The following is a 14,668-nucleotide window of genomic DNA, read 5'->3' on the forward strand; positions in this document are numbered from 1 at the left end:
AATGAAACAATTTTAAAAACCAAAGTCCTTATTTTCCTGTGCCCATCTACTCACGCCCAGTATCCTCAGAGGCTCTCTCTCCTGGTTATTTCTTCTCTGGAGTAAATAATTTACCAATCCTTTAATCCCTCTCTTTCCATATCCTGTCTTTTTTTTTTTTAGCAATTAAAAATGCAGAAAGCACAAAGATAAAAATAAAAAATATCCATATTTCTCTCTTTGGAATTAATGACTATTAGTATTGTGACACAATTGCTTTTAGCCTTCTTTTTTATCCTTTCTGCAATCTGTCGTTCACAGCATATGAATGCATTGCCCTTTTCCTTCCACAGTCCTCTGAGTTTGTCTCTGAAGCACCCTTTGCACTCATCTCCTCCTCCCACCCTCACTACACAGGCCCTCCTGCAAGCCCTGACCTCCATTCACCTGGGTGGTCACTGAGCCTCCTGGCTGCTTCCCCTGCCTCGCACCCATCCTGCAGCCTAGGTACCACTGGAGTGTTCTTCCTTGTACACACCATGGCTGGTCAATTCATACTTTTGCTCTAGAACCTTCCATGACACCCAAAGTAAAGCTCCCTATCCTCCGTTTGGCACCCAAGTCCTCTCCCTGTGTGTCTTCCCAGTCATTTCTCCACTTAATGTTGCCTCCGACTGCCCATATGGCCCATTCCTGAGGGTGCTCAAGCTGGTACCTCTGCTGGAACTCCTTTTTCTACCAGTGCAGCCCCATCCATCCTTCAAGACCTGACTTAAATCTTCACTCCTGCATAAAACCTTCTCAGACCCTCCGTGCTGAAATGAATTGCACTCCCCCATATTCCTAGCATCTCATTGAGTGGTAAACAGAAGCCATGAATTAGGTTTAAGCCTCCTTAGGATTCCATTTGTCCTCCTGACTAGCTTATGATCCCCTGCCTGGCAAAGACTGAGTCCTATTTATCGTTGTGTCTCCAGAGTCTTGCTCTGAACCTGGCATATAGTAAGCACTTGATTGAAATCTGGTTAAAATTAACTTATCTAGAGTGTTTTCTAGAGTGTTTGCTTATCACCAAAAGCAACAATAGCTATCAGTTATTTAAGACGTACTGCAGACCAGGTATTTTATATATTACATCTCCTTTAATCTTCACAGCAATCTCACAAGGTGAATAGTTTTATCCCTATTTTAGAAAGACAGAACCCAGGGCTCAGAAAGGCGTGATTTCCCGTCAAGGTCACACAGCCCAGAAGCTGCTGAGCCATGCTTGGACCCAAGATCTGCTTCACTGCAGAGCATGAACTCCTTCCATTCATCACACTGACTCCTGGGTGGCTTGGGATTTACAGAGAGAAGTCTGGGGATGGGGTTGCTGATCTCTGGGATGGCTGAGGAATCTCACAAACTTCTGAAGGCCTGGAAGGCTGACTGATAGATTGTGCTTCCTCACAGGGGGAATCAGCTTTGGGAGAGCCAAGGGGACGTCGGGCTCTGAGGCAGATGATGAAACGCAGCTGACGTTCTACACGGAGCAGTACCGCAGTCGCCGCCGCAGCAAAGGTAATAGTGTCCTTGGAAGGTTCCAGAACCAGAGTTTGTAGAAGGAAATCCTGGAAATCAAATTTTGTGTTCCCTAGGAAATCGTAAATCTTCTCTAACCTGGTCCCAATCTGGTTAAAACTGAGCTTAGTATCTGCTGCCCTGGCTATACTGGTGACCTTCAGTATATCATTTTCTCGACTTATTCTTTATTTGCTTTCTATCCTACCTTATTCTTCAAAAAATATTATGGATTTTTTTTAGTTTATGCAGATTTTTTAAAAATTCAAAACAGGAAATGAAATAACTAATCATATTAATATGAAAATAAGAATAAGGAAAATTATCCAAACACAGGTTGGGTTGATGCAGAATAATTCCTGCCATACTGTTTTGTAGTTCTTAGAAGAGGCTGGCAATTTAAGTAAGAAATTCCTGGCAGCCAAAGTGTAAAGGGAAACATACTCAGAAATAAAATGTACAGGGTTAATGGGAAAGAATCAAGCATTTGTTCAGGAAATTTTACTTACCAGACCAGAGATAAAGTCCTCTACTTGGTATGTATGAAGAAGATACCATGTGACTTTCTAGATGGTTTCTTCAACAGATAAAATTCAGTATTGGTGCATAATTATTTCTCACAGTGTCACTCAATGTAGGGGAATGGCCAAATGCTGAAGCAGGACTCCACAAAGGTCTGAAACCTGTGGCCAAGATCCATCATTCTCTGATTATTCAACGTGCTCTGAAGGGAAAACATAGCATATTTCAGGCAATTGTCTGTGAATGTAATTCCTCATCTTGGATTGTCCATAAGGACAGGAAAGCAGCCAGTCTGAGACTGCATTCTTGGAATAGACCCTCCTGGGGTGCAAACATTGATTCCATGCCAGTGATAAAGGGCAGATCCATGCATGGGCTTTAACCACCCACTGAAAAGAAGGTCCTGTGACAAAAAACAGGTCCAGGTCATGTGGCAGGGTACCTGGCCCTCCTCTCCTACCTCCACAAAGAAGTGGGCTGAGAAGTAGCTGGGGCAGGGAGAAGGAGGAGGAGGAAGCTTTCTCACAAACCATTCTGCATGCATTCTATCCATGCACAGTGGACATTGCAAGAGTGCAGATCCCCATAGCTTCTGTGTGCTCCTTTTGCTCTTAGGCAAGTTATTTACCTTCTGTATGCCTCAGTTTTTCATCTACAAGTTGGACCTTGTAACTGCCTCATGGGGCTGTGGATGAATTTTGGTTAAGCTATGTAAAAAATTTATCATGGTGCCTAGTGTATGCTAAGAGCGAAATAAGTCAGACATTATTAATGTCAGTTCAGTTCTCATTGTTGTTTTTCCTGTCTCCTCACCTCTGGCATCTTTCACTGAAAAGCCCCACGTGGGAGGAGTGTTGCCATTGACACGTTACATGGGAAGGGTTTGCAGCCTCGGTAGCCACTGGAAGAACGGAATCTGCCTCTCACTCCTTCTCATTCCTCAGCTTTCTCCACTTGATCTTAGCCAGAAAACCAAGAAGCAATCCTCAGCTTCCTGGAATCTGCATTGGAGATTTAGAAGTTGACGATTGATGATTCTTGACTGGTCTTCTCCCTCACACAATCCAGCAGCCAGAATTAGGGCTGGGGAAGTCAATGGGTCCCCTCAGCAGGCCTGGGCTATTTATAGATAATTGGAAAAACATCTATCACTGAGCATGCCCCCCATAAATTGGTGTTCAACTTAGAAAAGCTAAAGCAAGCTACAGGCCCCAAGATGAAGGATTTAACCCAGCGCCTCCTTTCTTTCTCTCTCCTTCCATCCCTTCATTCTTTCCTTCCTCTCTCCCTCCCTTCTTCCCTCCCTCCTTTTTTACTCTCCTCTCCTCTCCTGTGCTCTCCTCTTCTCTCCCCTTCCCTTCTCTCCCCTCCTTTCTCCCTTGCCTGCCTTCCTCCCTCCCTCCCTCCCTTTCTTTCTCCCTTTCATACATACCACAAATATTTGTTCTGCACCAACTACATGCCTGCTACTCTTCTAGGCACTGGGGACACAAACCAAGCAACAATTTAAAATTCCTACTCTTGTGGGGTTTGTATTATATCAAAATACAAATCTATTAGATGGCGATAAATGCTAAGAGAAAAGGAGACAACAAGGAGGGGAATTGAGAGAATATGGAAGGAATTGAATGCTTAGATTCAGTGAGCATAAATTACCCTACCCTTTTTGCAGGATCACAGGGAGAGCATTCTTAATACTGTGTTTGATGTTGTTAGGTTTTTGCTATTGCTGCCGCAGCTGCCACAATTTTTTGTTGTTGAATACAGAGAGTGAATTTGGTTCTGCAACATCTTTGTTCTAGGCAAATGAACTTAGAACCCAATGTCCCAGTCTGCAAGTACCAGAATTCCTCATGAAAGGGCTGTGATCCGTTGTTTCTCTTTCATATACTTTGGGCAGGAGTAAGGGTGCCTTCAGCACTCACTGACTTAATGGGAAAAATGCACAGGACAGAGGTGAGCCAAGGGAGGTCCAGGAGCCCTTGGTGACATAAGAGCAGCAGAGTGTTTCACGTGTCGTGTGAAGAGATCACCAAACAGGCTTTGTGTGAGCAACATGGCTGTTTATTTCACCTGGGTGCAGGCAGGCTGAGTCCAAAAAAGGAGTCAGCAAAGGGTGGTAGATTATCATTAGTTCTTATAGGTTTTGGGATAGGCAGTGGAGTTAAGAGCAATGTTTTGGGGGCAGGGAGTGGATCTCACAAAGTACATTCTCAAGGGTGGGGAGAATTACAAAGAACCTTCTTAAGGGTGAGGGAGATTACAAAGTACATTGATCAGTTAGGGTGGGGCAGAAACAAATCACAATGGTGGAATGTCATCAGTTAAGGCTATTTTCACTTCTGTGGATCTTCAGTTGCTTCAGGCCATCTGGATGTATACGTGTAGGTCACTGGGGATTTGATGGCTTAGCTTGGGCTCAGAGGCCTGACACAGAGCATAGTACTAAAAGCATAGATTCTGGTGGTGGGTTACGTGGGTTCAAATCCCAGCCCCCCCACTTACTGGCAATGCCATATTAATCATGGAACGTAATGTCTCTGCATCAATTCCCTAAGTTGTAAAATGAGGATATTAAGATTAAAGCATAGAGAGTTGTTCTAAAGATTAAAATTACTTGATATCTGTGAAGCATTCAGGTAGAGGTAGGGAGGGAGAGAAGTTGTGGCAGAGTGAAGTTGCTGAGAAGGATTTACTATGGGGACAGGAAGGGAGTCTCAGATCTGCTACCAACTCGCTGTGTGACCCTAGTAAAGTCTCTTTTGTTATCCAGATCTGTTTTTTAATCTGAAACATGGGAGAGTGGACGAGTGAGAGCCAATTCAATTTGATCTCTGAGATCTCTTCTTACTTGTATGTGAATGGGACATGGTGCATATTTCTGAGAATCTCGTGTTATTGGGATGTACCTGGCTTCCAGCTCCAGCTTCCTTTGCACCCTGTTTACCTCCCCCATGTCCAGTGCCACTCCCCTTTCCTGTTTCTCTCCTTTAGGGTCTAACTGTGACACTAGAATGGTTCTGTTGTCCCCTTTGGCTATTCTGATGGGTTCTTTCTTCCCTACACCCCCAGGCCTGCCTGGACCTGTAACATCCCAGTCCTCTCCTGTTCCTCTGCCATCACCATTTCAGCTCCTCTTTAGCAAAGGCAATGACTCAGCAGTTCCCTGCGGTCTGCCCAGGGGTGTGTGTGAGCCCGCCCAGCTGTGACACAGAAGAGATGATGAAGTGCAAGGAGGTGAGGGAAGAAAGAGATAAAAGTACCAGGAAAGGCAGTTCCTTGTGCTAGTTGAGAATGGTCATCTAATATCCTTTGGGACTCCATATGAATTCACTATAACCATTTCAGGTCTATCTGCAAAGTAGGAGCTGAGCTGTGTTTCCCAAATCTCGGGGCATGTGGGCTTTGATAAAGACATTCAACTTCATCATTTTGAAGTACTCAGAAGGAAGTCGAGTCTTTGGGGCCGTCTGTGTGTGACAGAAACAGTGATTTTCAGTCCTGGCTTTGCCACAACGTTTTTGTGTGACCTTGGCCAAGTCCCTGCTGATCTCTGAGTCTCACTTTTTCAATCTCTAAGTAGAGATTTAAGAGGAATGCTCAAAAGCAACTCGATCAGCATGGTGAAATTATTCTTAGGGACCCTGCACTGCAGTTCAGACTGTTTCAGATGTTAGAAGATTTTGGAAGACAAAGTTATTGAACTGAGTGTTTCAGATTATCCCAGCTTTGGGAGAAGAAAGACACGATAAACTGCAGCTAAATATGAGAGGGTTTCCTGAAAGAGTTGAGGCTGGGAAGTTGCCTGAATCTCAGACATGGCTCTGCCTCTTTTCATCCATGGGACATGAACCAGTATTCTCAAATTCCCATCTTTAAAATGCAGTCACTCCATCTCCCTCACAGGGTCATTGTGAAGATTAAAATAATGAGTATCTTCTTTATAACTTCAACTTCTGCCAACAAGCTCTCCCCTTCTCCACTGCTGCCATTCTAGTCCCTGCCACCTGCATCCTTTGCTTTAAAACTGCTAAGAGTCCCCTCTACCATCTCCCTTGCTGTGTTCCAGCCCGTTCTCAATCATGTAGCCAGAGTGATCGTCTTTACACATGTAAATATGGATCATGTTGTTTCTCCTCTTAGAAGCTTTCAATGCTTTCCTTTTGCTTTCAGGATGAAATGGAAACTCCCTACCCCACCTGCAGTCCTGAGTGGTCTTGCCCTGCCTCTCTCCCCAGGGCTCTGTCTGCTCCATCCCTCCACACCCCACCTCTCCCCCAGGACCTCTTCCCCAGCACTCCTGCATCTGTCCTGCCACAGCCTTCACAACTTTTGTCTCCTGGAATGCTCTTCCCCGCCATTTGACTCATTCACCTGCCCCACCTCACGTGAAACCTCCACTTAAATGGCATATTTTCTGCAAAGCTGTCCGTACCTGAGTTAATTTCCGTGTCTCATTCCATACCAGATGCTGTGATGTACCCGCTTTGTAGACTTGGTTGCCACTATAATTCTACATTTACTGATATGCTCCCTGAGTACTATTTGTGTCCTCCACTGAACTGGAAACTTCACGAGGATAGACACGTTGTCATTTGTGTCCAGTTTTATCCTCAACACCAAGCACAGGGAGATGAGCTCCCAGTAGGCACTGGGTGAATATTTTGAATGAAAGACTCGACTGAATGACGAGTGAATGGATGAAAGAAACACCTGCACAGTGTCTGGCTTATAGGTGTTCAGGATGGAGGCTGCTTTTCTGTCTGCCCCCTCTTGTTTTATCTCGTTTTATGCCTGCTTGCTTGAAAAGGGCCTGCTCTCTTCTTCCCTTCTTTTTCCTGCTACTGGTAAGCAGAGCTGAGGCCTTATCTCTCCCTATTTTTCCACTTCAAGGACACCAGGAAAGTCATGCCCAGCAGTGGCAAGAGGGCCTAAGCATTGGTGGTGAAAAGCGCACTCTGCCTGAGCTCTTTGAGTGTGACTTTTGTGTGTGCCATCTGGGAACGATGTAACCAGGCCAGAAGGCTGCATGGCAGAAAAGGTTACACTGGGGGCTAGCAGTGGGGAGCGGGGCTTGGAGCAGAAGGAGAGAGGAAATGTCTAACAAGTGTTTGTACATAGATCTCTCTCTTAGCATATCCAATGAGAGAAATAGGACTGGCATTAGATTCAGCCAGACCTGGCTTTGAGTCCTGACCTCACCTTGTCATCCCTTCCATGTGTCCCCAGATGGATTTTAACCCGTGGGTGCTTCCCTTTGCATAAAATGGAGCTGTTGACATCTGCCTCACAGAGTCAGCACGGAGTAGATGGCACCGGGTCTTACCCAAAGATGCTCAAGAAATATCTGTTCTTTCTTCTCATATTTTCTTTCCCTTCAAAACATTCTGAGCTCCAAACTAAATCAGCTCAAATCCCATTTTCAGCAATAGGATCCATTATGAAAGAGATTTGAGGTATAGTCTGGAAGTACTTTGTATTTCCTAAGCTTTAGGGTCTTCGTAAGGAGAATGGGACTATTTTGGAGGGGTGACTGGTACATCCGGGTAGAGCCTCATCCCAAAGCACAGAACTGTAGCCGTCAATATGGAGAGTGGAAGGAAGGAGAAAAGAGGCGAAGAGATTGAGAAACAGAGGAAGAGAGACCAAGATATGTATGTCTGGTGGGATTTCCTAAATAAGGGGTCAGCAACGTTTTTTGTAAGTGGCCAATTAGTAAACATTTCAGCTTCGCAGGCCTTCCAGTCCCTGTTGGACCTACTCAACTTTGTTGTTGGTCTGTGAAACCTGCCATAGGCAACACATAGATGAATGGACATAAATATTTTCTAATAAACGTTATTTTTAAAAACAGGTGCCAGTTCAAATTTCACCCATGAACCTTAGCTGACTCCTGCCTTAAACCATTGGTATGTTACCCTCACCTGTATGTCTGATCCAGGAAGCATGCATACAATTTCACCATGCTCTGTGAAAATCAGTCTAACCTCATATCATATATGATCATTCTGTCTGAAAGAGTCTATTTGTTGCCCGTCAATCAATGAGTGGATAAAAAAACTGTCATATATACATATATATATGATGGAATACTACTCAGCCATAAAAAGGAATGAATTAACAGCATTTGCAGCAACCTGGATGAGATTGGAGACTATTATTGTAAGTGAAGTATCACAGGAATGGAAAACCAAACATCGTATGTTCTCACTGATATGTGGGAGCTAAGCTATGGGGATGCAAAGGCATAAGAAGGATACAATGGACTTTGGGGACTTGAGGGGAAGGGTGGGAGGTGGGCAACGGATAAAAGACTACAAATAGGGTACAGTGTATACTGCTCAGGTGATGGATGAACCAAAATCTCAGAAATCACCACTAAAGAACTTACTCATGTTACCAAATATCACCTGTACCCCAATAACCTATGAAAAGAAAATAAAAATAAAGAATGGAAGAAAAACACAAACAAAAAATAAATAAAAGTGTCTATTTGTCATGCAAGGCATTCTATGTTTGATTAAGTAAATAACCCTTCAGTATATCATTGTTTTAAGTGTTCCAATTCTGATGGCATTTTACAGTATTAAGTAATAAACTAGCTAATGTAATAGGTTACTACTGGGAAGAATTTAACATATATTCATCAGAGATGGTACTCCATAGAGCAAAGAATGTTGCACTCAGAGTCAGGAGATGTGTGCTCTAGTCCATACCTCACCATTAACTAGCTTAGTGACCTTGGCAAGCCTGTGCTCCCTTGGGGCCTCAACTTTCCTATTGTCATACAAGGATATTTACATCATATGTCATCAAGGCTGATCCTCATTGTAGTTTAGCCTGTATTTGTGGAATAAGCGACCCTGCTAACCGTGCTGCTGGGCAATGAGAAAATGGGACCTCAGCACCCAGCCTCACAGTGGTTACAATCTCTAGAGGCAAAGAGTGTGCAAGCTCACACAGGGCAGCATTGCAAATCGGGATAAGCTAGTGTACAGCTGAAGGTCCAGATGAGAAGTTGAGGTGGTTTGCCCAGACCTGGGCACAATGCTGAGGAGGAGACAGAGCCGTTATAGCTGCCGGATCATTTCAGCAGTGCAAACACCCAGCAAGAGCCTCCCAGTCCAGCTCTGTGCTGTGTGAGTTTGGGTGCATCTCTCTTCCTCTCTGGACCTCGCTTTTCTCATCTGCAGGTTGCTCAGCCAGTTATAGAAATCCAGGTTTTCTGATCCCCAATCTCACATACTTTCCTCTAAGCTTTGCTGCTTAGTTCTCCAGCAGAGTGAACCACAGCATAAATGCTACTGGTTGTCTTATTTCTTTGTTTTAGTTGCTTGTTTTAATTTGACAATTCCTAAGCTGGGATTTTCTATAAATAAGAACTACTCAATCCATAAGCAAAACTTTGTGCTAAGGTATATGGATGTATGACTTTTCTTTATGATTCTCCCCTCCTCCCCCCTCCACACACATACAGTTTAATCCTGTCTTTGAGGAAAAGGATAGGTGAGGAAAAGTTCAAGCCATATCTGCAGAGGAGGCCTTTGGGAACTGAAGCCTCCTGTTATGAAACATAAGCCATGAGTCCCAAAATGGATCAGAGACTCCAGGAAATGAAAATGGGATGAAGTGAAAGCTGAGTGTCTGCGGAAGAGTACCTGCCAAGGTGTGAGGGCGGATGGTACATGGTACGCTGGGGAAGGAGATGGAGGAGAGATGCCAGAACTGAGTAGAGACCAAGTTCATGTGCAGGAATGATGGAAAATGAGGCTGGAGAAAGAGGCAGCAGCTATGCCTTGACCACTGACCAAGGGCTTACCTCATCCCTTTATCCGTCACTTCTCATCAGACAACAACATTCTGTTTCACTCTAAGGGTAATCCATTTAGTCTTCCATTTTATGCACATAGAAACCAAGGCTCAGAGAAGGGAAGCATTTTCCTCAAGGTTAAAAATGTCGTCTCCTCAAATGACAAATCAAACGGGGCAAAATGTTAACAACAGGTGAAGCTAGACCAAAGATAGATGGACATTCTTTGTACTCTTCTTATCTTCGCAACTTTGTCAGGTTGAAATTATTTGCACTAATACACCCAGAAAATAGTAGTAGGGCTTCTAGGTTGAACATAGGCATTGGCATCAGTAGACATGGGTTCAGATTTTTGCTCTGCCATTTCTTAGCGTTGCAGAACCTAAGGCAAGACATATTTGTTCTCTGAGCTCAGTTTCTCTTGGGTAAAGGAGGATAAGTGTAGTAGTTGTCCTTCTGTTCTCCCTTGGGCTTGTTATGAGGATTAAATGAGATAACATAAGCTGAGGAAATGCTTAGCCAAGTGCACCCACCATGTGATTGTTTCATTGCTAGTCAGTTACAGCACATCAGTGCCTGAGCCACACAGCCTCCAGGTCCTCTTTCTAATGTACTGGCTTGCAAATTAATCTTCCTTATAGAAAAACAATAGTGGCCAGGCACAGTGGCTCACTCTGTAATCTCAGTACTTTGGGAGGCCAAGGTGGGTGGATTACTTAAGCATGGGAGTTCCAGACCAGCCTGGGCAACATGACAAAAACCCGTCTCTACAAAAAAATTAGCCAGATGTAGTGGCATGAGCCTTTAATTTCAGCTACTCGGGAGGCTGAGGCTGGAGGATTGCTTGAGCTCTGGAGGTCAAGGCTGCAGTGAGCCATGACTGCACCTCTGCACTGAAGACTGGGCATCAGAGTGAGACCCTATCTCAAAAAAAAAAAAAAAGAAAGAAAGAAAGAAACGAAAAAGAAAAAAACAATAAACATTTTTGTTGAAAATGTGAATTTTGTAGGCCTAGCCCCTTGGGGACATTGTGATGCAGCTTTTCACTTCACCATCCTCTGCTTCTTGCCTAAAGGTAGCCTTGCTCATGGGCAGATCTACTGGCTGCCCTCTGCCAGCCTGCAGAGCGTACCCCCAGGACCTGCTACTCAGAACAGAGTAAACACTGAAGACAGATCAATCAGGATTCTATCAGCCTCTACATCATTGCAGCCAGAGTAACCTGGAAGAGAGGGCTAGGCTTTAAGGAGAGTTAAAGTGTCCAAGATATGGGGCAGATCAGCCTACTACTCCCTACCCTGCAGGGATTCCCACTGAGCACAACATGACTAGAGGCTTGAGAAAAAGGATTAGCTAGAGGACCCACAGGTGAATGCATCAGCGCCTTCATGGGGTGGGTTTACCTGGTTATTACAGGGCCTGGACATGGGTACAGGGAAAGCAGTGGGAAGTTAAGACAGGGTGGAAAGCCAGGGGAGAGAGTGCTGGGTGAGGGACAGGAGGAGGAAGAGCCAAGCAAGAGAATCTCATGAAATCACTGGAAGTCCTAAGACTTGAGTGTTTTGTTTTGTTTTTGTTTGTTTGTTTGTTTTTGAGATAGAGGTTTGCTCTTGTTGCCCAAGCTGGCGTGCAATGGCACCATCTCGGCTCACTGCAACCTCCGCGTCCCGGGTTCAAGTGATTCTCCTGCCTCCGCCTCCCGAGTAGCTGGGACTACAGGTGCATGCCACCACGCCCAGCTAATTTTTTGTATTTTTAGTAAAGATGGGGTTTCACCGTGTTAGCCAGGGTAGTCTCGATTTCATGACCTCGTGGCCTGCCTACCTCAGCTTCCCAAAGTGCTGGGATTACAGACATGAGCCACTGCGCCCAGCCAAGACTTGAGTTTTAATCCTAGGTGTCTCTTGTTTGGTGAGGAGGCTTTGAGCAAGGCTTTGGGCCTCAGTTTCCTGTCTGTAGACCAGCAAGGTAGAATTTGACCATCTCTGAGTTCACAATAAAACCATTTTAGGGCCCATAATAGAAATGGATTCAACAAGAAGGGAGATAGAGGAAAAGAACAGAAGAAACTGTATTAGTTTCATTGAATTCTCTCTATGCTGTTCTGTCCTCTCTAAATGCATCATTTCATATTATTTTAAACAATACCAGGAGAAGGGATTATTTTTCTCTCCATTTTACAGATGAAGAAACTTAAGAATTGAGAGGGTTCACTTTCCTGAGGCTGTCATGAGTTAAGGGAAGCTTGAATTTGTATTTAAGCTAATTGTTTTCAAAATGTGGTCAGGCCATTATAAGGATGAATGAGATAAATCATGTAAAGTGCATATGACAGTGCCTGAAACAAGGTACCTACTCAAAAAGAGACAGAAAGAGGATACTCGTATCTGTGTATCCCCCATATCCTGTGATACAGGAAACCCGATCATATCCCAGAGAACTTCCTGGTATCAGCTCTGTAACCCCCAGGATGGTGGGGAAAGGTAGCCTGGGAGGGGCTGGGATCAGAAATAGTGGTGGTCAGAACCAGCTCAGGCGCTGAAAAGTTAGTTCAGTATGGAGGACAAAAGGCAGCATCCGTGGGACCAGCCTTCCTGGGGCACCACCAACAGAGGGTGCCTGGTATTTAGTCAGGTAGTAAAACAGACGACAAGGATGACTTCCAGTGCTGTGCAGGGACCAGCCCATCCCGGTTTGTTGAGAGCCTATTGTGCTCATCTCTTCCCAACTCTGCTGTGAGTGATGCCACTTTGGGAGCTTGTAATCAGCCATAGGAGAAAGATTCATACTATGGAAACTGGAAAATACTTAAAATATTTTAAAAGAGCTGCCTGCTCTTGCTCAGAGAGCCCATTGTTAAACAATTGCCAGCACACCACTGGGGAGAACTGTCAGTAAGAAGTAAGAACTTAGCCACAGGCTAGGATTCAAAGACCATTTTCTAGAAATAGTCTAAGCAATCCAGAATCTTCCCTGAGGATGATGCACTAGGTGATGAAGGGTTTTGGGGGGCGTGGAGGCCAGGCACAAAGCAAACTACAGCATCCAAGGCCCAAGGAAGAGGATTCCTTTTGAGAAACAGAAGACAATAAGGTCAGCTGGAGAAGCTGAATATTCAGGGCCCGCATAGGAGGCTGGGCACTCTGGTGCTTCCTACTTGAGAGAATCATGAGTTCTAGGACCTAAATCAGGGCAGGTGGCCTCAGCTGTGTGGGAAGACGAGCTGTCAGGGCTGCGTAGTTCTTTAGCCTAAATGAATCTCAGAATCACTTTTTAAAATACCAATTCCAAGAATCAACCCATTTAATGGGACTATCTGGCTAAAAGTCTTAATATAAGTATGAAATCCTTTTCAGATTCTAATTACTTAATACCAGCCAGCATTGAGAACCACCGCTCTCGAGCTTCCTTGATATATCAGCCAGCAGCACATTCCATTTCCTGTCCTGGCTTTGGGCCCCTATGGAGTGTATCCCCCGTTTCCCAAGCCTGGAACTTGGATAACAATTATAAGGGGAATAACTATTTATAGCAACCATGTACTGAGGGTCACTTTTGTGTCAGGCCTATTGCACATTCATTAATCTTCCTAACAATAAGTTGCTTAGCTGTGGCTTGAATTGGGTTTTGGTTGACTCCAAAGACTGTTCATGGTCACAATCCCCCAGAACTGTCGCCTAGGAGAACCTTGTAGGTTTTTGCTCATTTTGCTTATCATAACTCTTGCCCAAATGTTTAACTGTTGGTGATTTGTAGGAGTGGACTCCTTCCTCCAGAATGTTCTGGTAGATCTTACAGGCTTTCTGGAGAGAGAAACTCTCATGGACAGAGAAACTGGGAGTTTGGATTCCCTTTACTTGTAAGCACAGTAAAATGCAGTAAAATACAGAAGCCTAGCTTTGATCTACGTCTGCATTTGGCTCTATTTAACAACATTAGAGAAGAGAAAATTATGTATTCAGAAATTGTTATGGGCTTAAAAAGCTCCTATCTGTCTCTCTTCTCTCCCTTCCTTCAAACCTAAAGAAAGTAGACATTGGCTTTTTTTTTTTTTTTTTTTTTTTTTTTTCCCCTTAAAGATCCCTTCTGGACTACTTCTACCCAAACCCACAGAAACATCGAGCAGTCTTGGCAAATGAGGGTTCCTTGAATGCAGAAGGAAAGCCAGCTAACTACAAAAACGTCCTCCTCCAGCCCATGATGGTCCCTGAAATATTGTTTAAATTGTTCTCTGTACTCCTCTTCCTGTGCAATGCCAGCCAGCTCAGCACCTGACAACCCGCCATCGAAGGGAGGGAGATGGCTGTCAGGAATCAAATGGGAGACCAAAGGCGATAAAGCAAACATGTCGTTTTAGTTGCTTACACTAGCGAGAAGGAATAATCAGTCTCTCTCGCTTTCTTGTTTTTCAACTAGGCTCAGCAGGATTCCCCCACCCGCCTTTCCTTAGAATGAGACACTGTGACTCTTTGCTTTCCTCCCCAAGTAAGAACACGCTGTCATCCCCTTTCTTCCCAATCCTGTGAGACGGCCAGGGTTCTCCTACCCCTGAAAAACTCTTTTCCAGATAAAGAGACCACGCCACTGGTCATGGGCACCCGCTGTATGTCACCAGCTGTGTGAGATGCTTACATGCATAACCTTATTTAATCCTGATTCTCAGTTTGGGAGACTTTGGGCAAGTGAATGTACCTTCCCAGGCCTGGATTTCCTCCTCTCAAAAATGGAAATGATAATCCTATCTCACAGGGTTTTTGTCATGGTTAAATAGTGTCATGTGTTATTAGAACATAAGGT

General features: G+C 44.4%; 1 protein-coding gene across 10 annotated transcripts in view; it reads left to right on the plus strand.

Moving 5' to 3' along the window:
• The window catches only part of ASTN2 (astrotactin 2), a 986,627-nt gene that overhangs the window by 331,356 nt on the left and 640,603 nt on the right, over window positions 1–14,668 (plus strand). For all 10 annotated transcript variants that reach the window (XM_045372567.2, XM_015436667.3, XM_015436666.3 and 7 more), the window contains one exon: window positions 1,432–1,539. In XM_045372567.2, coding sequence (XP_045228502.2) covers window positions 1,432–1,539 — 108 coding nt within the window. The remainder of the gene's footprint in view (window positions 1–1,431; window positions 1,540–14,668) is intronic.

Source organism: Macaca fascicularis, chromosome 15 (assembly GCF_037993035.2).
Source record: "Macaca fascicularis isolate 582-1 chromosome 15, T2T-MFA8v1.1".
Lineage (NCBI taxonomy): Eukaryota > Metazoa > Chordata > Mammalia > Primates > Cercopithecidae > Macaca > Macaca fascicularis.